We start from the raw sequence: 24,587 nt of genomic DNA, 5'->3' as shown, positions 1-24,587 counted from the left end.
AACTCAGTATATTTGTTATTTGAAAGAGTGTAACGATAGTTCATAAAACTACAATGTTTACTTAATCATGGTGAGTGTGTGATTCATATTGTCAGGTACAGTCCAATAAAAAAATATGATGCGTTCCTACCACAAATACATATATAAAATTAGGAAAGTAATAAAAAAAGAGGGAGTGAAAATAATTTAAAAAGTTATTTTTTATATTTATTACTTTCTTAATTTTGCAATTAATGTATGTAATTATGTTTGGACCAGATCCTCGATTATTATAGATCAGTATGTAAGTATTGTCATTCATTAAAATAATTTATTTCATTTATTTTTTCAAACATGATTGGGTTATATGATTTGTGGTTTCTTATTTTCTTCAATTAATTAACTAAACCGAACACGGTCTTATGAACACAGGGGCTCAATTGTCCTTTCCAACGGTCCAATGAGATTCCGCCATTCAATCACATCTCTACAGTCCACGTGACGTGATCATGGACCAGATACTCGGAAAACTGCAAGTACGCACTAGGACTGCTAAATGGCAAAATTACCCTTAAGAAATTTATGAAATTTATTTTTCTGTTTGTTTTTAATTACCATGCGAATTATATTTTTCTCCCCTCTTCAGGTTAGAGAGAGAGAGAGAGAGGGGGAGAGACAGATATACCAGATGACCGCAAGTTTAGAGGGAGAGAAGAGAGAGTGAGGAGAACAAACACAGAGAGAGAGAGAGCAGACTACAGAGAGAAGAAGAGCGAAATATATAGCCCATAACTCCTGCACAATTATACTATGCTCCCTTCAATCTATGTATAACTAGGGTTTCGAAGCAGATAAATTTCGTTGGTCTCGAATTAGGGTTTTGATAACGGCACACATGCATAATCCGTGTTATGAATACTAGCGATTAGTTTTATGCTGTTTGGCCGACTAAGGCGCAATTGATGTGTGCTTTGATGTTAGTGAGTATACAGGGCTAGGGTTTGTCTGTCTCTAATGGGGAGCACAGGTGAACCGGACCGGAAACGACGTCACGTCAGCTCCATCTCGCCTACAGCTGCTAGTCCTAAAAAACAGCCCTTCTTACCCACATCTGAAGATAAAAAGGTGAGATCTTTATCTTATTTTGTTTCTAATTTATTGGCATTTTTACATTTCTTGATTTATTCTTTTATGTAAATTTAGGCATTTGTGGTATTTTAATCCTCTCATTTATGTTCTTTGGTGAATGAGTTTTTAATTTTGCTAACCTGTTTGTCATAACCAACAATTTCCTGCATGATTAATTAGTCTGAATCTTGATTACGTTTCTATTTTTTACTGACCAACATTCATCGGTTATAGTGATTGCATGTAAATTTTGCCGTAACGTGCTTTATGGTGTAATTGCTTTATTTGCGTGTAGCTTTTGGAGAGCTGAATTTACAACTATTCCGTTCTTACCATTATTGGTTTCTTGACAGGACTACTTTAGCTGGATGAAGGGAAAAAATCCTTTATTAGTAATGTTGCGCAAAAAAAAAAAAAAAAAAAACCTTTCGTGCTAGTGGCTAGAGACTAATACTTAGTTGAATTTTCTATATAATATTTTATTGAAGGCACATCCTTATACAATCTTTTAAAGGAATCTTCCTATTAACCATTGATAAATGGATATGTTTACTGGTAAGTTTTGAACAGATTTTGGAGGTAAAACAGTTTTCTCGGGGATATGGGAAATTGGGGGAACTTCTAGATACCTTTTAGGAAACTCGAATGCTCTGCGAATTATAGGGAAACATGTTTACAATCTCACACCCCGCAATAAAAGTTTCCAAATTGAAGAATTGGTTGGAAGAAGAAACTACCGAAGTATGAATGACACTGTGGCAGAAATCACTTCCAATTTATGTGTATTTTCTACCAGCAGATTGCGGCAAAAAGAATTAGGGAAAGAAATATAGATAGATAGTAAATTTCGGGAATTAATGGATGATTGCTGGAGTTATTGACAACTTTCCAGTCTTGTTGGAGTCTTTTGCTTGGTCTGTTTGGCATCCACTGGGTCATGCCTCAGACTTCTCGAGGATTGCTAGATATCTGGAGGGGCCAATGGGTGGGGGCTTAGGCTAGAGATTTCTGGAGGGTGACCCCTCTTTGCGTTTGGTGGAGTCTTTGGAAAGAGCGGAACAGAAGATCTTTTGATGGGAAGGAGTCCTCTATTGGAGAGCTGAAATTGTCTATTATTTGTACCCTTTTTTGTTGGGGTTGGGGGAGGGATTATTCTTCTTTAGAGGACATTGTGGACTTTTTGGGTTATTTGAGTTCATAGATTCTTTTGTGTATATCTCGGGACGCGTTCCCCTTTTGAACGCTTTCTAATACATTTTACTTATCAAAGAAAAAACAGTCATGAGCTTTCTGGTATTAATGGAAGTTTAATGGGAAGTGTCAAAAGTTTGCCAGCCTTAATGTCTGGTAATTTGTTATCAATGGGTTGCGAACTTTATTATAGCAAATGATTGAAAGGACAAGTTATTTTCAAATTGATTGGTAATTATATAGAAAATAGCTTGTAGCTGCCCACAAGCTTCCACTAATGCTGTGAGGTAGTGCTGCTCATTAATGCTAGAGAGCTTTCATGACTACCAGTGAGTTTTTATGGTTGGTGGCTACGCTTCTTGAGGTCCCACCGTGAAGTTGTGGGCCGAAATTTGTTTCGGCCGGGTCTCATTGCGACCTGTTTCGACCTGGATTTTCTCTCGTGGGTTGTGGACCTGGTTCTAGAATTCCTTTTAGCCCATATATAAGGGCGTTTTGGGTTTGGGGCGTGTAATGAGACAACACTGAAAACATACCGCAGGAAAGAGAGAGATAATGCTAGGGTTTTGGGGGCTGAAACTTGTAATTTCCTGATTTTCACATAGTGAAATATTTTGCCAGATCTTCACCAAACATAAGCTTACGCCGAACCATGTAAATCTTCGTGTTCTTTGTGTGTGGTGTGTTTACTTTTCTGATGTGATTCTTATTTTGCTTCGTTTATTGTAACACCCACTATTGTATGTGAGGTCCTATGATTGAGGCGAGGTTTATGCATTTCAGTGTTTTTTTGTTTTTGTTTTTGTTTTTGATATTGCATAAATATTGGAAGGTCCACAAAACTGGAAATATTTTCTGCAGCAGTGTTTCCCCACATCATGTTAATAATTCATTCGCATGTTACTATAAATTTAAATAATTCATGTAGTAAAATGTGAAGGTTCATTACCTAGTACGGTTCTCATTTAACTGAGAGGGCTGAGAGGGGTGGATTGGATACTGGCGTAACCTTTTGCATTATTTGCGCAAAAGGTCTGCTCTCAAAGAGCAGGATTCATACCCTCATTCTCATGCTTGAGATCCGGACATTTGACCAGTTAGGAAGCAATGGTCCCTTACGTAGTAAAAGTAATTTTTTTCCTATTAATTGTTCCCTAATTTACATTATTATGGTGTCCTGATTTTTCTACCACTCATATTTGTTCAGCCAAATTTCTTATAGACTTCCCTGGAGTATTACAAATCAATTTACTGCTTCACATTTCGTATGGTTTTGAACCTTGATGTACACTACCCTTTCGAATGCAGTGTCCTGCTTCTAGTGATCGTTATGGTTTTGGTTGTAAGAGTAAGATTTGGACGAGGTTTATGCACTTTTTATGATCAGATGACCTATATGTTTATAGCAGTTAAAATTACGATTTTTGATCGTATATAATTTCACTTGTCTTGAAGAAATCATTATCCCAGTTCTCTCTCTCTCTCCCTCTCCCTCCCTTTCTTTCCAATTTAATCTAATTATTTTTTAGTCGATGATCATGCTTCATTTAAGGTCCCGACTTTGTAGCGTATTTAAAACATTGTTTATCGAAAGGATCTGGTCTAGTATCAAATGTTAATTTATTATCATCAATTTTCTGCCTGCATCAAATTACTTTACACATGTCCAGGAAGACAAGACTATAAGTAGATACGATAAACACTAATTTGCAACTGGCCATCACTGAGTTTGCTTTAAGTCATTCATCTAGTCGAAGGCTCGACTGTTTGGTGGTATGAAAATTTCAATTAATAGTTTTAGGTTTCTGAACACTCTGTTGGGGAAGTCATTTTAGTAAAACAAAAAAAAAAATCTACTTGTCATAGTTGGAAAATTGGTGTTTGAATGTTATTTGGTAGTCAACTTAAGTTACTGTTCTAATTTTTCTTTACCTGGATTAAGTATAAACTGGAATACCTACTGAAAGATTTAGGCATATATTGCTATCGTGTTTTTCTTAGTGTAATTAATTTGTTTGTTCCAAGCTTACTTTAGTTACTATTTTTTTCCTTCTTTTTCATGCTGTAGCTGGACACAGCCGTACTTCAATTTCAAAATCAAAAGCTTGTTCAGAAGCTAGAAGTTCAGAAGGTTGAATGTGTTGTTCTTGAGAATAAATTTACTCAACTGAGGGAGAAACAAAAGGCGCATGATAACACTTTAGTTGTGGTCAATAAGTCGTGGGAAGAGGTAGTTACTTGGCCTGCCATTGAATCATTGTTTCTCCATTTTTCATATGCTTCCCATACTGGTTGATGGAAAATTAACTCCATATTTTTACTAGCTGGTGGGTGACTTGGAATCATGTTCCATCTGCACAAGACGCCCGATGAGCTGTGTACAAGATATTAAACATCAACCGGTTACAGAGGGTGAGGATTTTGTGGCTTGCACTTGTCATTTATTTCTTTTTATCATCACTCCATAATTTCTTTATTTTTTTTAATCTTACATTTCGCTTGTCTATAAGTAACTTAAATTGAATTGTTTGTGTTCATTATCAGATTTGAAGCAGAAATATGTCTTTAGTAGTTTTGCCTTGTTCAGCCATTCTTTACTTAATTAGGTGATACCATATTTTCTACATTAGAAAAGGTTTTGAACAATGCAAGTAATTTCTATAATTCTTGACAAGAAGTACATTCATCAGATTGACTAGTCAAAAAAAGGACATTTGAATTAAGGAACCGAGGGGTGTTTAATGCACTCTATTTGACATTTGTTTAAAAAAATGTGGCATGTCAAATTATATGCTTAGGAGTTCGGTTGATATTAGGTAATTCTATGAATTCTTATATCATTTCTTATTTTGAGAGGTTTTAGTTACTTAAGTAATAAATTTTGATCATATTAGGTTGCCATACCTATGTAATTTGGTAGTAAAAATGCTTTCATTGTATTTCTAAAAGGAAGGAATGGTAAGGATTCAATTCTTGTCATTGTAAATAAAAAATTGTGGTCACATTTGGTTTAAGAATGTTTTTTGAGTGCTTCTAGTGTTCTTCAAATTCGTCAACCAGGTGTTCTTGTTGATAAACAAAAATAACCACTAATATTAAAAAAATTAATTAAATGGGCGTTTAAAGCTTCTCTCTCTCTCACCCTTTTTATTCATCTTTAGTTTTTCTTCCTTATGCATCTCTTGAAATTTCTTCTTTCTTTTTATTTCTTCAATTCTTTATCATTCTTTGTAATTTCATATTTCTATACGTTTCTCTTACATGCCCTCCATAACCCTTGTTATTCTTCTTCTCTTTTGCTTTTGTATTTCTTTTGACCTTATTTATCCCCTTATATTGAAGAATTTCAGCATGATTTACATCAATTTTGTGATTAGAGACCAATATCACGATGATGAGATCCCAACTCAGAGAATCACACACTACTGGGCCATTAGTCCAGCTGGTATAACCTTTCCTCCCTCAAAAGGGAGGTGAGGGGTTCGAGCCCCATAGTGGGCATTTGTGGGTAAGTGGTGTGACTGCGAGTATTTTCCTTTTATTTTTTTTTTAAAAAAAATAAAAAATAAAAAAAAATCAGAGAATCACAAAACGTGGTTGTTCTTCAAGCAGGAGGGTACCGTTGCACCCCATTTGATGTGGGATCGTAGATGTTTTTGTTGTGTATCTTATCACATATTGAACTCTACACTTTTGGTTTGTGCGTTGGATTGTACAGTAAGATACATTCTATATTGAAATTCAAGAAATAAATTGAAAAATTGAATATAGTGAGGAAAAACATCCAACAAATATTCTCTAGGCTCTGTTATGGCGCCTTGCTGACTCATAGAGAAGTGAAACTACAATTAGAAAAAAAATTAATTAATGGAAATAGAAAGATGGAAGAAGAAATCTTCGTATACATGGGAAATAAACCATCAAATTTCACTTCTCTTGAGATCTAACATTAAGAGTTTCATTACTAAGATCAGTTAATTGAATTTGAGATTCCATTCTACTGCATAAACTTGAAAGAACAAAACGATATAGTCGGAAAAGTTCTGCACTCTACGTGTTCTGATATATATTGAAAGTTTCTTATAATGTGTTACAACATCTTTTATATTCCAAGTTCTGGTTTACAGCTTTATAAGTTTTTAGAATTGGGTGTATAGTGGCAAATTCTCACGTGTCAGTCTAAAATACATGTGACAAGTGCACTAATCTGTCTGCCCCATTTTTAGGGGTCTTGAATGATGGCAGATTCTAGATACTATAGTTTGTAGATCTTTTGTCAAGAAAACAAAATAAGGCAAAAGTTTTAATTTAATCTTGATACTCCATTTGCGAATATATCTTAAGATGCATGCAGAGGGAGATACATATTTCCTTGAGTATCCACTAACCTCTAGAATGTGTTGTACTCATAAGATTTTGACAACTATGTTCACAAGATTATGTCATGCAATTTATTCTTTTTTGTTTTGATAAGTATTTGGTTCTAAAAATCTTGTTTTATATTTTTGAAGAGGTTCTAAAGTAAAATCTATGTCATTTTAAGTTATAATACTGGAGACTTTGTTTTACATTTTTTATTTGTGAGCGTATTTTTGGGGTTTGGCAAAATTTGTCCTTAATGACAGAACTACAATGTCCATTTTACCTTCAGTTCCCATTCCCCATCTCCTCTGTTGTTTGTCAATAATATCTCCTTGTGAATTTCCAGGTTTCTTAACCACCATCATGCATTCTCTTACTCCATCATCATTGTCTTGTCCCCCACCCAACAATAGATTTAGCTCTACTGTATCGTTTACCTAGCTAAATCGTATTCAAAAGCATTTCAACCATTGTCCCAAATCCAAATGAAATTTTTAATTGGTCTTGAATTAAAAAATCTGACTGCCAAGGGTTTAGTCTAGTGGCATCTCTCCCTCTCCAACTTGGGAGGTCGAGGATTAAGTTTCCATTGGGACAATACTCAGCAGAGGGTGCGAGTGTGTTAGGTGTGTGTCTCTCACCTACCCAAAAACAGAAAAGAAAAGAAAAGAAAAGGAAGAAGTTGCGAAATCTCCTCATTATGAATATTTTGATTCTTTCAATTTCCTTCAATTGTATAGTAATTAATCACCAAACTCCTTGATACTTGTTGCTAGTGGTGATGGATTGAATGTTTATGTTTTCGTTAACTTCTATTTGAATTTGTATTCTTGTATTGACTGGGAAGTGCCAGTTGCATAACGATGGACTAGCTGATTGGGTGTTTTTCATTTTTCCTTTTTGATTGCTTGTTAGATGGTGGTTCATCTCACTTGGAGGATGCTTTTCTTAGCCGACTTTTAGAAACAGGTGCGACTGACAGTAGCTGTACAAATAATTCCGTGAACCAGATGGAAGAGGATGGACAAACAACTGGTGAAAAGACCAAGAACATATTATGCAATGTAGTAGCTGCCATTGATGAACTGTGGTATTTGAAGGATGGATTATATACTGCAGTTTTGAAGTCACTTCCAGAAGATGGTAAGATTAATGGATATATGTACTTCTTGTGATATCTATTGTCAGCCTATTTCATTTTGAGTTTTTTCCTCAGTTTTTTTGTGCATGCTGCTCTTCTCTCTCTAGTTTCATGCAAGCAAAAGACGTCCACTGATTTAAAGACAGAAGTTAAGAATCTGAGAGTGGCACTAGGTGACCTTCATTTGAAGCACAAATCATTAGCAAGGGAAGTGCAGAATCGTCGAGATACTGATGCAAAGGATAAAGCTGAGCTTAAACGTTTAAGAGGTGACTTCTTGATCTTAATAAAACCATCATTTTTTTGAAGGGTAAACATTTAACACGATCAGAGTGTGGTGCTTGTTGTCATGCATGATTTTGTAATTTAATTTGCTAAGATTGCATGTTTAAGTAATGAGGGTGAGCTTAAGCACTCGGGCAAATTTCTGAAATGGAGTATTGATTTGGCTACAAAGTCCTGGTTCTCTCTCCCAGGGGATAGGGGGTACCAATTGCTATATTATGACAATTCATTGTTTATAGTTTATGTATCTTCATCTATAAGGCTGAAGGCATTAGTTGGGACTTAATGCCATTTGTTATTTGAAGGATAGGCCTTAATCTGTTAGTCACAGAATGCAGATCAGTAAGATTTATTTTTGTTCAGGTATATGAGCATATGTGGATGCTTTTCTTAAATTTATTTGGGTGTTATATATGGAAGTCTGGGAGTTGGATTGGTATAAATTCTGTGTTTCAATTCCAGGAAGTTGGTGAAGAAGTGTCCTGTTGTCTTCTTACACGATATTTTTTTGTGTACCTGTCTTTGTGTAAATATATTTTCCAACACAAAGGCTTGTTATGCATGCACACATATATTTTTGCCTGTTACTTATAAAAAAAATAAAAAATAAAAAATAAATTGCCTGTTAATATGGCTGATTTGGTTGTACAATCTCCATAAATCAGCTTCAGGGAGTTGCAAAGATGCATCCTTTGTTTTTAACCATGCAGTACCTGGAAACCATTGTTTATGAAATAAAAATAACATGCTATCCATGTATGCAAGCATGATTGCATATATCTATACTCTATTAAACCTACTTAAAGGAAAAGTACAATCTATTAAATCATAAAAATACTACTACATGATAAAGATGCACATGCAGTGACGAACTGTAGATGAGAAAAATGTCTTAGCTTTGAAATTGTCAGCAAATGTAGAGCTTGCACCATACCGTTAGTGTTGCATCATGTTGACTTGACCACCTTGATGATTTGATGCTTCTGGGAAACATTTATACTTTTTGTACGTTCACATGATCGATCATACTTGCTTTGCTAAGTCGTGCAGTTTTTCATGCAATTTCATTTATGGTTTTTAGTGTGTTAAGAGGGGCACGCCATAATAGTCTGCTCACTTTTAGATGCTACTGTTTAGTTTTTTGTTCTTGTATATAAGATTCCGTGGATTGCCTGCCATAAGCATTATATTCTCCTAAAATACTGGTCATCATACATTTCCTGAACATTTGATATTAGCCTTTATGCCCTTCAAATTTGCATTGACATTTGACTTCCTTCTTGTTTTTATTTGGTAGACTTCTGTCGTTATAGTAATTGAAGGCTAGTTGCTTATGAATGAACAGTTCCATGGATAATTTTATTGTATCTATTTGAGATAGTTGATAGTTCTCACAAAGCTGGGTATATCCTCAACATTGGTCTAAAAGAATTATTTGTTCGGTGGATAGAGAAGATAGACAACTGATGAACAATCTTCACCCTTATTGAATTGTTTGCGTGCTTCTTTTCTTTCTGAGTAGTAAATTGTATAGATCTTAACATAAATTACAAATATTTTTTTGGGTGGGAGGGGGGTGGTGGGGGGCGCATATCCTCTTATGTACTGAGAAAGGTCCAACGAGGAAAAACAAAACCCAGCCAAGCTAAGAAGAAAATAACATCAATTAAGGGAATGGATGGTCTGGTTGATTCCAAATAATATTATACCCCCTATGAGCGATAATATTATGTTCTGTACACCTATACTAATGGCCCGGATGATCAGTTGATGTTCTACAAGTTTGACTGTTTTTATTACTTTGTTCTTTTGAAGGGGAATTGGAGATTACCATTGCAGAATTAGAAGAAAGTAATTGTAAATTGGCAACTCTAAAAGCAGAGAGAGATGCAGCGAAGGGGGCAGTTTTCCCTGTCTTAAATTTGGGGAGCAAGCATGTTTCTGGTGATAAGGCTAAAGTTAGAGATAAACAAAAAGATTTGCAAGATATGGAGTCTGCATTGAAAAAATTATTGGTAATTTATCTGCAATTCCTTTTTTCTTTTATGGTTCTCTTATTGTCGATTTGAAGCTCACAATTGTATCTAATAACATGAATTCATCCTCAGGACCAAGTCTCATGTCGCCTGTTGGAACTCAAGCGTCTTCATGGAGAAAGAATAGGAATATTAAAGCAGTTATCTAATTTGCAGGTTGACTTTCCCTTGCTTGGTTTTCTGTTACATGGATACTTGTTTTGTTCTCCATAGGATTCCTAAATAAATAAAGCTTACTTTTTCACCCATGTTTTATTCGGTGACATCTGCCTGCAGAACACTTTGAAGAATGTGAAGTGTATATCCTCTTCCCAAGCCTATATCTTGGTAAGAGATCAACTTTCAAAGTCAAAAGCACATATTGTCCAGTATCAAGCCCTATTCGAGAAACTACAGGTTGTTACTGGTTGGTAGTTTCATATATGTATGCCTTCGTATGTCATTTTCTTGAGATGATCTTGTTTTAATGCTGACTGTTTCTATTTTTATTGAAATTGTAGGTTGAGAAAGATAACCTTGCCTGGCGAGAAAAAGAAATGAATATGAAAAATGATTTAGTTGACGTTTTCCATCGATCTTCTGCAGTTACTAATTCTAGAATTACTGAGCTGGGTTCAGAGATACAGAAACAAATTAATGAAAGAAATCTGATTGAAACTAAGTTAGAACAAGCATCAAAAGAACCTGGTATGAAGAGACATGACGTTTTTTGTTCTGATCTTCATTCAATCTTTTTAGCCTTCTCCTGTTATGACGTTATCTACTGCTATCTTGAGAGAGATTTTTCATTTCAGGTAGGAAGGAAATCATTGCAGAGTTTAAAGCTTTGGTTTCTTCATTTCCGGAGGATATGAGCAGTATGCAAAGTCAACTAAGTAAATACAAAGATGCTGCTTCCGACATTCATTCTCTGCGGGCTGATGTCGAGTCTCTTTCCAGTGTTCTCGATAGGAAGGTAGGTATCCTTGATAAACATGCGGCATATTCTTGGACGTAGTTGAAGGTCTAAACCCCGTTGCTTTCTCAAACAGGCTAAAGAGTTGGAAACTCTGTCTGCTAGATCATCTGACCAAGTTGCCGAAATGAAGAAGTTGCATGCTGTGGTATAATATGTTACTTTTTCTTTTACTTATTATTATTATTTTTTCAGAAGGTATTTTTAATTTATTATTTGAAGATAAGTAGTAGTGATTGTCACTGGTGTAAACCATGGTTGGATGTGAAATTGCGTTTTCCACTTTTTGAGAATTGCCATGCCATAGTTTTCCTTGGCATGTTGTCCTTGAATTTATTTTATTTCTCTATTATTTGACTTGATAATCTTTTCACAGAATTTGTTTTGTTTGTTGTGTCCATCTTTATTGTATTCAACTCTTATTTGATCTTAATAAATAAATGTTATCAATGGTGTTTCTAGTTTGCTTTGTAAAGCTTATTTGAGTGTGTACTGGCTTAGGATACAATGTTTGGAGCTTTGTGTGACTAACTCTCACTTTCCTATTAAGAATTACGCAGCCCATCCTTTTTCCTTGCATGTGCCGCAAAACGATCTAATTTTTACATTTACTTGATTTGGGCATTTTTTCCCTGTAAATTGATATGTTTGATATAACCTTTCATTAATTCCACTAACATATGATAGGAATAAATTATACCCCTCTTCTTGATTATAAAGGTACAAATAGGAAGAATGGCGAAACTATCTGAAATTAGAAGTCCTTGTTTTAGTTTTCCTACCCATAGTGGTGACTTGCTGTGTTGGGTCATTCAGGGAACTGATTTTTTAGACTTCCATATGGTCCCTGAATTGTTAGACTTCGATATGGTGACTTGAACCCTCACCTTCCACTTGAGGAGGTAGAGGAGATAGTAAGATACCACTGTACTGCACCCTTAGCAGCCTAACACATTTAGAGGGTGGGATTTTTATCGTTAAATAATTAATTCCCATCAAACATGTTTTGGTGAATGAATCCATATTTTGGTTGAATCCTACAAATTTAATTATCCAAGGTGCATGTGTGCTCCCTTCCTGAACTGTTATGGGGTGAACCCATGTTTTGATATTAAATACAGAAGCTAGAATGATGCTATGGACTTCCAGTTTTCTTTGGTATAGCAATTGGAACCAACTTCTTATACCAGGGGATGAGAGTAGTGGATACCCCCCATATCCCACCCCCACCCCCACCCAGCCATCCCAAAACGAAGAAAAATAAAATTAAAATAATAAAATCCCCAGAGATGCTATCAATTGTTCTATTACACAAGGATAAGTAACCTTTTAGTTGGTGGTTTTGCTTTAGTACATATTTTATGAACAACATGGAAATTCTCACCAAATAGTTGGGAAAAAGACTTAGTTGGATTGAGTTGCATGGAACTTCTTCCTCCAGTGTTTTTTTCTCAATTTTATCAGGTTATTTCTTTTTCCGTTGTAGTAGGTGCACTAGTCAACCTTTTGTCATTTTAAATTGATGCCATATTCTTTTATCCCAGTTGCTTTCTTCTTCTTCTTCTTCTTCTCCTTCTTCTTCTCCTTTTTATTTTTAATTGGTAAGCACACATGTTTTCTTCACTGACAATTAAGTGAAAATGTAGTAGCTGGTTGTGATGGACCTATATATGGGGTGCTTGGATCATAGAAACTGTATTATATATCCTGACTTGCATATGTCATACACGTAACTATTACATTTTTCAACCGATTACGTCATATATGGATTATGGAGGGAAAAAAGTGGGGCGATGAGATCTCATTCAGCAGTAAGCAGTAATTAAATTTTAATGGCAGATATTTGTTTTATTCTAGATTTCAGACCTATTGTGTTCTATAGTGGTTATCAATCTACTTCCGTATATCGGGCCTGCATTTTTATGTCATACATTACTTTATCTTCTATTTAGCAATTTTCCTTGTAATGTCTTTAAGAAGTTAATTGAACAACCTTTTTTTTTTTAGGGTAATTTACAATGACATCCCAAGGTTTGTCATAATGACAACCATATACAAGTTGGGCCTTTTTTGAACAATGACACCCCTTATCAGAAATTGGATCCTTTTTTGAACGACACCCCTTATCAGAAATTGGATCCAAACCCTCTAAAGGATGTGAAAAGTCAAGGTCGCCCTTCAATATTTTATTGATTTAAATTGTAAAATATCATAACTCTTAAATGACGCTTGTGCCCTTGGTTATGTGTGTGTGTATATATATATATGTGAGTTTATATTGTATAAATATATAATTTTCTCACATTTTCTGTCTACTCCAACACCACCCACCATCACTTTTTTTTTTTTTTTTTTTTTCCCTCTCTCCACTGCAACCACTGACCACCCACCATCGAGTTGGAGATCCAAGACTGGATCGACAGCAAGAGCATCGAAAATCTGATACAAGCTTTGCATCATCAACCCTCAAACAAAGAGGAGACTTTGATTCATATAGTGGACCAGTTCGTGAAAGGGTTCAATCGCGATTTACAAGATTTCCTCACCTACCCTCTGAGATCGCTTCCTTTGCCTGTACATCGGCACGCCCCGCATCACTTTGCAAAAATGACGGCAAGCTCTGGTTCTCCGTGTGCTACTGCCGGTGGGGCTCCAATACCCAGATCAACCAAACCCTCACTGAGTACGAGAATTTAATCGGTTGTCTTTTTTCCCTATTACTTTGACCGATCATTGATTGATTGCCTTGTGTTTGTTTTTTTTTCTATTTTTTGTGGGTTTGTGATTTTTCTGATAATTGATATCATCCGAAAAGGTTTGTGTTTGTACTGATGGGTCTGTATTAGGATGAAAATTAAACGAAGAGATGGGTCTTCATTGGGGTCTACAAATGGAGGAGATGCTTATGAAAAAGGTAGCCAAATAGGATGGTGTTCCGGTATTGGTTTGCTTTTTGAAATTGCAATGGTGTAAAGGGCGATGAGAGAAAGAAACTACTGTCACTGTGTGTGGTCTAAATTCCATAAGGGGCAATCGACCCTTAAGGGGGCTGTGGGATTGTGGAGGTGGAGGGAGGTGGTGGAGATTACCGTGGTGAATGGAGAAAGAGATAGACAGAGGGGGTGTGCGATGGTGGTGGTGGGTGGTGTTGGCAATCTGGGTAGTGGTTGTGGGGTGGAGGTTGATTGGTTTTTATGCATATATATATATCTGTATGTATATGTAGAGAGAGAAAATGAGACTCAACTTTAAAGGGTATTTTGGTCAATCAAAAAGAATTGTATTAGTTAAATTGGTAATTTAATATGTCAAAGGGTAATAATGTGAATTCACCATGTGTTAGATGTGGCAGATGATGGCTGGGGGTGTCTTTGTTAACTTTACCAAACTTGAGGGGTGTCATTGTTCCAAAAAGGCCCAACTTATATATGACTGTCATTATAACAAACCTCAGGGGGTGTCAGCGTAATTTACCTTTTTCCTTGGGTATCATCACTGCAGAGTTATCATATTTCTTATGTGGCACTACTCATGTAAATAGATGTGAATAGATGCATATATGTTGAACAGATGGTTTTGACTTGCATTGCTATTGCAAGTGCATTCTTTATTGAATTCTTGTGGATCACACGTAGTTATATCTCGAAGATTGGAATGCCAGAAATTTCAATTTTGTAGGCTGTGGACTGGAAGTATTCTTACATCAGCATTTTTGAACGGTGAAGAACAAAATATGAGGCTTAAGACATCCTAGTTTATGATACATTAGCATTGTTCTCCACTTCAGTTTTTTACATATATTTATCATTTTTTAACTAAGTTGAAATATAGAATGCAAAAAATTCAAAACAACACTATTAGTGGCATGCCTCCTGTTAATTCCCGAGTTCTCTGTTTCACATGCTTTTCTCTCTTTCTTTTCATTTCTTTTCCCCCCCCTTTTTGTTTGTTTGTTTGTTTTTTCCGAATAATTTTCCTTTAAAGTTAACTTTTTTCTGGGTTGCTGCTTTCTAGTGCAAATGTGCACCCACTTGGAGAATATTATTTTTAAGTGATTCTCGTTCTTCTGGTTCAGGCTAATGATTTGAAGGAGAGTGATCTGGAGTTGAAGCTCATTCTTGAAATGTATAGACGTGAGTCCACTGATTCGAGGTCAGATGATCTATACAAGAATTGTAAAGCTTACATTGATTCAAATGAATTTGATATCCCTTGTTGTTACTTTTCTTGTGGGGGAAATGTAATTATTTTTATAAATTGAATATGATACTGTTGTTGATTGCAACATTTTATAAGTGATCAAATTCTCTTCGTTTAGGATTGTAGACTTGCTATCTTATGGAGTTTAGTTTGGGATTTGGGAGTAGGATATTTGTAACTTGTTCTATATTTTTTTTGTTTTCCTCTTTTCTCCTCTGTTCTTTTCCCTACAGAAATCCTTTTTTTCTCCCGGGGGGTTTGGGGATAGATAAGAGGGTATAATTTATCGGTTGGAAGATCAAATCGTAATGGGAGATTATAGAAGGGGATAACGATTGATTTTGGGAAGTTGTTCAAAAGCTTTGATGAGATCCTATTGCTCCATTAAAAATGAAAGGTGGTTTTGATTTTCTGGGGAGAAGCAAGTAGGAGGAGAAAGGTGGTTTATATCATCCATGTATAAATGCATGTCTTGTGGTGGTGGATAAAGGGGATGTGATCATGGATCCCATTGTGCTTTTGGTGCATTAAGGATTTTTAATTTGTGGAAAAAATCTTTTGGGGGTATGAATTTAAATGAATTGAGCTAATAAAGTTAGCTTGGGTTTGGAATTAAATGTTGTGTGAATTATAAGAAGCACGGATACGAATATGAGACAGGGATACGAATACGGGATAGGGATACGGCGAATAATAAATAAATAAATAAATAAATATATATATATATATATATGATGTTTTACTTTAAGAAATTAAGAGAATATTATTTTTTATTAACCTAATAATGAAAAAAAAAATTGTACTTTGCCATGAAAAAGAGAGAATGATAGAAAGAGGGTTAAGAAAGAGAAGAAAACAAAGAAACAAAGAGGATTAGGGTTTTGTTAGAAAAAGAATCAGGGCTTAGTTAGTGTTTATATAAAGAAAAATTAGGGCTTAGTTGGTAAAAATCTGTAGAAGAGAAAAAGTTCATGGAAACAAGAGGAAAAAGGAAAGATAGAGTAAGAATTTTGTTGCGAAAGGAAAAAAAAGTAGTAGCATCTAGGGTTTGTGAAGAAGAAGAAAAAAAAGAAGAGGAGGAGGACAAAGATGAAGAGAGAAAAGAGGAGAACGAGGAGAGAGAGAGAGGGACCATCCACTGAGAGCGAAGCTTGGTCGGTGGGAGAACAAGAGAGTAAAAAATGATTGTGCAAGAGTTTGAACCTTTGAACTAACATATAAGCATAAATATCTGATTGTTTACTATAATATTGTGTTAAAAAACTTCTTTTATGTAATGACCATCATATTAATGAAAGCTATTAAACGACTCCTCATATTTACACTTGAACCTTGCTTTCTTTCTAAAACTTTCTGAAAACCCAAGTTCCTTCTAAAAAAAAAAAAATAATCCCCAAGAATGGGACACTCATTTTGGGCACGTGTACACAGCGTGTCCATGCCATGTCCGCGGCATGTCCAAATATTAAAATAAAAATAAAAATTCACACACATTTTTTTGGCGTGTCTGTCATGGATTCTTTGCCCTTTTAGTCGTGTCCGTGCTTCCTAGTGTGATCTTATAATGTGGTTAGTCAAATCATTTTATAGGCAGCTTCTTGAAGGAAATAATTAATGCAATTAATTGTAATTTGTCCTTCCATTTTAATGATTAGAACTTAAGTATATTCCAAAGGTGGGTACTAATCAAAAAAATTAAAAAAAATATGGGGCCCTGTTGATTTAAGGTATTTTTAAGCGGACTTCAGTGACCCCGGTGAAATGTGGGCGAGAATGAAAAGAGTTTTATGCTAGGTCGATTTAAAAGCTTTTTTTTTAAAAAAAATTTATTTTATTTATTTATTGTAACTTCACATTTGCAATTTTGAGAACATATGTTGAAAATTTGGGTTGTTTACCTAAAATAAGATATCCAGATTGAAAACTACATGGAATATATAGTTTAGTTTTTTATTCTTTTGGAAATTGCATATATGAGTGGTTTTCTAGGTCTTTCTGGACATGAGTTTATTTATTGAGTTTATAGAGAACTTTTTGCTATCCCTTATAAGGCCTTATGCAGGCATGGCAAAATACTTAATGAAATTGTCTCATTTGGAGGAAGAAGTCCATTTTAAATTGGTTTATAATGGTGTATTGTGTGAAATTACGAATAAAAACAGGTGAAATTTTGTGCTACTGAATTGCTGAAGTTTTTGAGGTATCATTAAGAATCAAAATATATTTATACCACTTAGCGGGAAAAAAAAAGTATGTCAGGTAGGCTGTTTTTTCCACCAACTTTTTGTTCCTTGATTGATGCATAAGTTGCATTAACCCCTTGGAAGTCATGCCATCTAATTTTCGGAAACTTTTTGGCTTTTCCCTTTCTTAATGCAGGGATCAAGATTTTGGTTTGTTATGGTGTATATTTCTATAATTTCCATTCTAGTGCACTCTTCGAAAACCCAATGAAATTATATATGAATAAGTGTTGCAATTATTGTTAGGGCTCCTTTGGCATAACTTTTGTTTTTGCTTTTGCTTTCGTGTACAATAAAAAAGAAGCATAAGCTATCACTTTTTTTTTTACTATCTTAGGCCCTGTTTGGATTGTAAACACAAACTCTCAACACTAACAATAGGTTTTTCTTTTCATTACCCTAATTTTAGAGTGCTCTACAAGATTGTAAACCAAGAAACCAAGGACTTGGAATAAGAGATGAGAAAGCTCCAGTTGAAACTATTATTTTAACAGAAGTCAATGTTAGTCGCAAACGGGCGGAGAAGAGAAGAATGTTGGCTCTCTACGGGGAGTTTGCAGAACATAATCAGGATGGGGTTGGAATATTATTTTTTCACTTACAAGCATTAATTGTAGGAAAGGAATTATGAAAGTTTCATTAAAGTGGAATTAGCTTCCCTTGTTTTCTAGGAAGAGCATTCTGCGGAAGCTAGTACCTTCCAGTTTTTCGCAAATGCTCTTCTAGAAGGCTTTGCCCCAAGCAAGCCAAGCCAGTCTAAATTTCTGCTTTTGGGTTTAGAAAGCCAAAAATGGCTTTTAAAAGCCATTCCAAACAGGGCCTAAGAAGAATATAACAATTTTGTTCTGCTGTTAGGAGTATTGCAATTTTGTTCTGCTGTTTGTTTCAAACCATCATACTTAACTTCACGTTGTTATTGTAGGAGTTGTAATTTTTAAAGCATTTTCTGTTGTTATTTTGCTACATCTTTATGTGTATAAGGGATTATGGATAATTAGATTTAATCTTTCGGAGGTATATGAAGTTTCCTTCAACAAAAACGCAAATTTCTTACCCGCATTAATAGAAGTATTTGCCTATCGTGCAAAGTATTATTAATATTTGTGTTCTATGACTTGGGTGGAATCACCAAATAAAATGCATTTGATTGGCTCAATGATTCATACACATTCCATGTTGTGGATATAATGACTTTCTAAATTTCGATTCCACTAATGATTATGACTTCTTTGACTAATCTTTCTGCAAGTTGCAAGTTGTACCTATGCTGGAAGTTGTAATAAAGACCATTATGCTTGTTCTTGTAAAGTGAGTAATTGTTGCTGCCTCTGGCTCTATAATGTCTATTTGCTAAGCAGTGCACCATGGACATACTAATCTGGATACGGTTTTCCAATTTGATCCTTTTACTAAGACTGCTGAAATGATGAAATTCAAATGATTGACATGTGGTTCAACATTCTTTCATTGTCCTCAGAATTTAATTTGGATACTGCAGGGATGTCTTAGAAGCGAGGAATTCTGAATGCAAAGCCTGGGCTCATGTTCAGAGCTTGAAGTCCTCTCTCGATGAACACAACTTGGAATTCCGAGTTAAAACAGCAATTGAAGCTGAGGCTGTTTCCCAGCAAAGGCTGGCTGCGGCAGAAGCAGAGATTGCCAATCTGAGACAGAGACTGGAAGCTTCTAAAAGGTTCATTTTATATTTCGTTGATGTTTATCTAGAAGGCTATCATCATTTGCTACTGTTTACAGCATCTTCTTTCATTTTCATAATGCCTTTTCAATCTGACTTCCTCTCGCCTCTGCCACTATAAGAGAAAAATTTGCAATTTACTCTCGAATTTTCCAAAAAGAATGCTATATGGTCCTTTTTTTGTTAAAAACCAATAATTTACTTACTTAACTCCAGCATGCCCTAACCCCCATCCCCTGGGGATAGAAAACCCTCACAGAAAAAAGAAAAGAGAACAAAGAAGAAAAGAGAGAGCTAAGTCCGCATGCTCTATTATGCTTTTCCCCAGCTTTCCCTCCAGAAAAGATTAGCTCGTATCCCGTGTCTTGGGATTCCTGGGGATTGAGTTAACCGTGTAGTTGTTTGCTATTTCTTGTGATTGAGCGTCGATATATGATATACCATGCACTGTTGTTGAGTGGGGTGTGTACTCATTTTGCTAATGCCTGATCTTTAAAATTCCTCCCGGTGCTCGAGTTACAATTTTGTTGGTTGCATTAGTTCTTTTATGCTGCATTTGACGTGTTGATTGTTTCATCTGTTGGCTTATCTCTATATTCTGATTGAGTTTATGTTCAAAAAGTTACTGGGTATTTGCATTATACAGTTAATAAATTTTATAGGGGTTATAACACTCTTGCATTCCTTTGTTATTGTAGAAGAAAATTCTTGAATGATTGTTTTCTCTTGCTATTTCAGAGAGAAGTCAAGACTGTCTGATTCTCTGAAATCCAAACACGAGGAAAATGAAGCCTACCTATCTGAGATAGAGGTTAATTTCCGGCTTTATTTTATGACTGGGTTTCTGTCTTGTATGCTTGTGGTAGTCCGAAGATTATTTCTCTTGTTTCCTTTTCTTTTCAGACTATTGGGCAGGCATATGATGATATGCAAACTCAAAACCAGCACCTTTTGCAGCAAATCACTGAGAGAGATGATTATAACATCAAGGTGATTAGTTAGCAGCACCACTCCCTCCTTTCTGAAGTTCTCAGATGTTCTATATACTTCCTTGTTGCAGTCACTGGGCCTTATGTGGTTTTTTCTGTGATGGTTTGTTTGTTGACAGAAACTAGAGTGTTAATTGATTGCTTCATTAATACTCTTAAGTTTCTTCTTCCATTTATTTCATTCTTTTACTCTCAAGCATCTGTTCAGATTTGGTTGTGCAAAATTATATTTTCTAATTTTTCTGTTAATATTTTTTTGAGCAATCGTAATATCTTAAGATACATATTTGTAATGAGTCATTGAACTCTACTGATGGATTCTCAATAGAACTTGTCAGATAGATGTTTAATGTTCATCTATTATTCTTCGAGACTGCTGCCTAACTATGAAAAATTTAAAGTAAGGTGTATCAAATTTCTTCCTGACAGCTGCAAGGGCAGAGTGATAACCACTCCAGCAGCATTGTCACCCTTTGGTATTTGGCGGCCCTATGTTAATATCTGTCAACTGGATCTTCAAGTCCTCTTAGGGTTGTTAATATCTGTCAGAGCCTCCAGACTTAGTGGATTTTATTTACAAAAAAAATTTTATTGAAAAATTGTGACATATAGTAATTTATAGAGTTACTACATTTAAACTATTAAATGTCATCTGGCTGAATTTTCTCCTGAATCACGTGATCCTTTTTGGTTGGATCATGAAGTTTTTGATGTTTGTATGGTCCCTTAAGAAGATCATATCTTTTGGATATCGCAACAATAAAACACCCATATGGCCAGTGGCCATTTTGCTTGAGAAATTATGCTTTGGACTGCAGAATGTGAGGCTTTTATAATTAATTATGTTCAAAATTTTCTCAACTTTTACTTCTGCAAATATTTTGTTGGGTTATATTGCTAGTATGGTACTATGACGCTGTTTATCAACTTATGAGGATATATATCCAATATGATGCTGTTTCTAAACTTCTATATGGTTGATTGACTTATTGTGACGTAGTAACACTTTAAAAGTATTGTAATGATTAAGTGGTTACTTTTACCAAGCCAATTAAAATTTTTTGGTCATTGCATTCACTGCATAGAAAGAAAGAATCAACCTGATCTGTTGTGTCTTACAGAATTCTTGTATGTATATATTTTTAAGTGTTTGCTTATTACAATTTTAAAACTACTGCTGCAATTGTATAATGAGCATACTTGTTTTTTGGAGACTTCTTCATGCAATTTTCACTTTCATATTTGCTACAGGCTGCTTTGTGAAATAATTTTTTTATATTCTTAGAAATTGATCATGTGTTTCTGGCATCCTGTTTCAGCTTGTTTTAGAGGGAGTGCGAGCAAGACAGCTACGTGATGCTCTACTCATGGACAAACAAACCTTGGAGAAGGCAATTCAGCAGACCAATACGTCTTTGGTTTTTTATGACATGAAAGCTGCAAGAATTGAAGATCAGGTTTTTGAATTTCCATTTAGTTTCGGCAGTGTAAACCCTAAATTATTGATATTGACTAGCAGTATTTTTGCTTTGCAGTTAAATAAGTGCTCAGACCAAGTCCAGAAACTTGCAGAAGATAGGTTTCAAAATTCAGCTACTTTGGAAAATACACAAAAGAAATTATTGGATGTGAGAAAATCATCTCAGCAGCTGATGTGGTCATTGGAGGAATCACAGTCCAAAGTCGATAAAAATCGAGTGGGTCTTGCAGAGTTACAGATAGAGTTAGAGAAAGAGAGGTAGTGGAAAAAGCACTCTTTTTTCTTCTTTTTCTTTTTGCCTTGTATTATCTGCAATGCGATGAAGACCTGAACCTATCATTTTGTCTTAAACTAGGTTTGAGAAGAAAAGAATAGAGGAGGAATTGGAAGTTGTGCGTAGAAAGGCTTCACGTCTAAGAACACACACAGAGGGGTCATCAATAGTTGAAAAGCTTCAACAGGAACTCAACGAGTACAGGGAAATACTTAAGTGCAGTATTTGCCTTGACAAGCCAAAAGAGGTAAGTATTCAATTTCTATTGTTTTACTTTATATTATGTATCATTGGCAATGTTTTACTTTAGCAAATGGTAACATTTTCACTGTTATATGTTTAGAGTGTGATGCGTAAATAAGGTAGCGGGGATTTTAACTTGAATACTAATACCAAATAGAGGATATCGGTGGAACAGCCAGTGATCTAGTTTGTTTTCTTTTTGCAATATGACTGGATTTGGAACGTTATCGGTGGCAATTCACTTGGATACACTTTTAGTATGCAATATACTATTTTTTAACATCTCAAATATGGGAGCTTGAGTATGCATGTGGACTATCCGTGTCGGACATCTTATGAGCTCTGTGTGGTTTTTTTATATGTATCCGGTATGCATCCCTCGGTACAGCCCCGGCTATATTGTCTAGCAAATGAATGAGTTGTTCACCCTTCTACAGTTCTTTTTATCACATAGATATATTGAGTGCAGTGTTAGTACCTATTTTTAGCAAGCAATTCACATAAAATCTTCATTTTAAGAAAAAGATAGACTAAGAAAATTGGGTCTGACATAGGTTAAAAAAGATCTTAATTTTTTTTTTTTTTGACAAGTAAGATTTTGCAAAAGATGAATTTCACACATGGACAAATTTGAGTGCTCAAGACCATTTTTTTTCCCAAGGTAGTGCTCAAGACCATTTAATATATTGTGGTAAAATTTCAAATTTTTAAAGAAGAATGAATTATTTGAAAATCTCAGGGGCATAAATCCTTAAGGTAGATGAACATTCTTGCCTAAATTCTGAAATTTATTAAAGGACTCGCCAAATTCTATCGAACATGTTGGTGGCGGATTACCTTTTTAGTATCTTTGTTGTTTACTGGTTACATTATCCTTGTTTGTTGCTCAAGAGTATTCTACAAGCACATATTTCTGGTGGCTGTTCCTTGGGTGAGAATTATGAGATTACCAAACTTTGTAGTCCCATTACGTTACATTATTTCTTTTCCCCTCCTTTCCTCGTTTTAAGGCTTGTATTTAATGGTGATGGATATGGGCAACTCTGTTGTTGATGAATTGAGACCTTTATCTGGGCATCAGGTGCCATTTCATGTTGATGTGTCTGGAATGAGATATCTCAAGGAATTGTATGTATTTTGAGGTTGGATCTAAGAATAGGATACCTCCAAAAATGATGTCCTTTTTTCATGGTTGGTGCTTCGCTTTAAATATTATAATATGTAAATTTAGTATGAAAAAGGAAAAAATGTATTACTGTTTTATGTTTTTATTGCATTTCTTTTTTATTCTCTGCTTTGGTTTCTTGTCTTGGTCGTTGCTTAGAAATGTTCGTTTTTTCAGGTCGTCATCACAAAATGCTACCACCTCTTTTGCAATCCTTGTGTTCAAAAAATTATCGAAACTCGCCATCGCAAGTGCCCAGCTTGTGGAGCAAGTTTTGGGGCTAATGATGTCAAGCCTGTTTACATATGATGATCAGAACCTGGATAAACTCTCTTTTGCCTGTCAAGGAGACTTGGAGAGCCTCTTGCATCTGGCTCAGGACTCGTGGTTCAAGTGCTCACAGGTTCACATGTATTCTTATATTAGTGAAGCCTCCTGTTGATCCAAGTCAAATTTCTTGTTTTAGGAGGTTGATTTCACATAGTTCCTCAAGTTTAATGTATTTATTATGTTTCTTTTTTCGGTGTAAATGGTTGGAGAATGGGGATCTTTCAATTTATTATTTGCATTTTTTTTTTTATCATAATCAATCCAGTGGTAGGCCTTGAAAGACCAAGTAATGAATAAATTTTGTTTTTTTGGATGATAATCCTGAAAAAGATGTCCTGGTGTATTAAATCGAATGGACATTTTTGATTGTAATAGGAAGGATTTTCTTTTATATCCTTTTAACAAATTATGGCGGGAGTTGGAGTTTATGGGTTGGTTTTTGACTGTATATATTGGAGGTATCGCAATAGGATGGATTTTCTTTTAATATCCTTTTTAGTAAAAATTATGGCGTGAGTTGGAGTTTGGGATTGGTTTTTGACTGTATATGTTGGACTCATTATTTTGTTGGCTTCATAATATAGTGTTGGCGGTTTGAGTGATTCAATGTACTGAAATACAGTTGATATCTGTACGTGTATTACTTTTAAAGAGACCACTGGAATTTCTTACTTTCATTCCTTTGGTTAAAAAGGGTGTATTGTGATCGCCAAAATGTTTATCCTATTTTATCATTTCAACAGAAAAATGAAAGATTGTATAATTCTTCGGTATATGATTGGTTGGGTTATATTTTGCTCTTATGAGTATTTATTCTGTTCTCTGTATCATCGATCGCATAGGGGACGGGATTCATAAAAACGGGTTGATCTACAATGGATTGGTGCTTA

At 35.1% G+C, this 24,587-nt stretch overlaps 1 protein-coding gene across 1 annotated transcript; it reads left to right on the top strand.

Moving 5' to 3' along the window:
* The first annotated feature begins 607 nt into the window (after positions 1 to 607).
* LOC132276473 (E3 ubiquitin-protein ligase BRE1-like 1) lies at positions 608 to 24,103 on the top strand. The gene is made up of 19 exons (XM_059777907.1): positions 608 to 1,104; positions 4,367 to 4,528; positions 4,623 to 4,710; positions 7,576 to 7,803; positions 7,909 to 8,070; positions 9,902 to 10,101; positions 10,195 to 10,278; positions 10,399 to 10,518; positions 10,623 to 10,809; positions 10,917 to 11,077; positions 11,154 to 11,225; positions 15,153 to 15,229; positions 19,019 to 19,213; positions 19,955 to 20,027; positions 20,120 to 20,206; positions 21,525 to 21,662; positions 21,741 to 21,943; positions 22,041 to 22,206; positions 23,545 to 24,103. Exons 1-19 carry the CDS (start codon positions 994 to 996, stop codon positions 23,674 to 23,676), a joined length of 2,646 nt encoding a protein of 881 aa, XP_059633890.1. The 5' UTR covers positions 608 to 993; the 3' UTR covers positions 23,677 to 24,103.
* Positions 24,104 to 24,587: the final 484 nt, after the last annotated feature.

This window comes from Cornus florida, unplaced genomic scaffold (genome assembly GCF_030987335.1).
Source record: "Cornus florida cultivar Cherokee Brave unplaced genomic scaffold, ASM3098733v1 CherokeeBrave_3.0.0_Hap2_Chr10, whole genome shotgun sequence".
Lineage (NCBI taxonomy): Eukaryota > Viridiplantae > Streptophyta > Magnoliopsida > Cornales > Cornaceae > Cornus > Cornus florida.
This window is presented reverse-complemented; position numbering and strand designations above follow the sequence as displayed.

What these genes read in the sequence shown, in the direction of transcription:
- LOC132276473 (XM_059777907.1), top strand. Translation starts at nt 994, where the DNA reads ATGGGGAGCACAGGTGAACCGGACCGGAAACGACGTCACGTCAGCTCC. An exon ending in CCACATCTGAAGATAAAAAG is followed by an intron (nt 1,105 to 4,366) that starts GTGAGATCTTTA and finishes TTCATGCTGTAG; the next exon opens with CTGGACACAGCCGTACTTCA. An exon ending in AGACTGGAAGCTTCTAAAAG is followed by an intron (nt 19,214 to 19,954) that starts GTTCATTTTATA and finishes TTGCTATTTCAG; the next exon opens with AGAGAAGTCAAGACTGTCTG.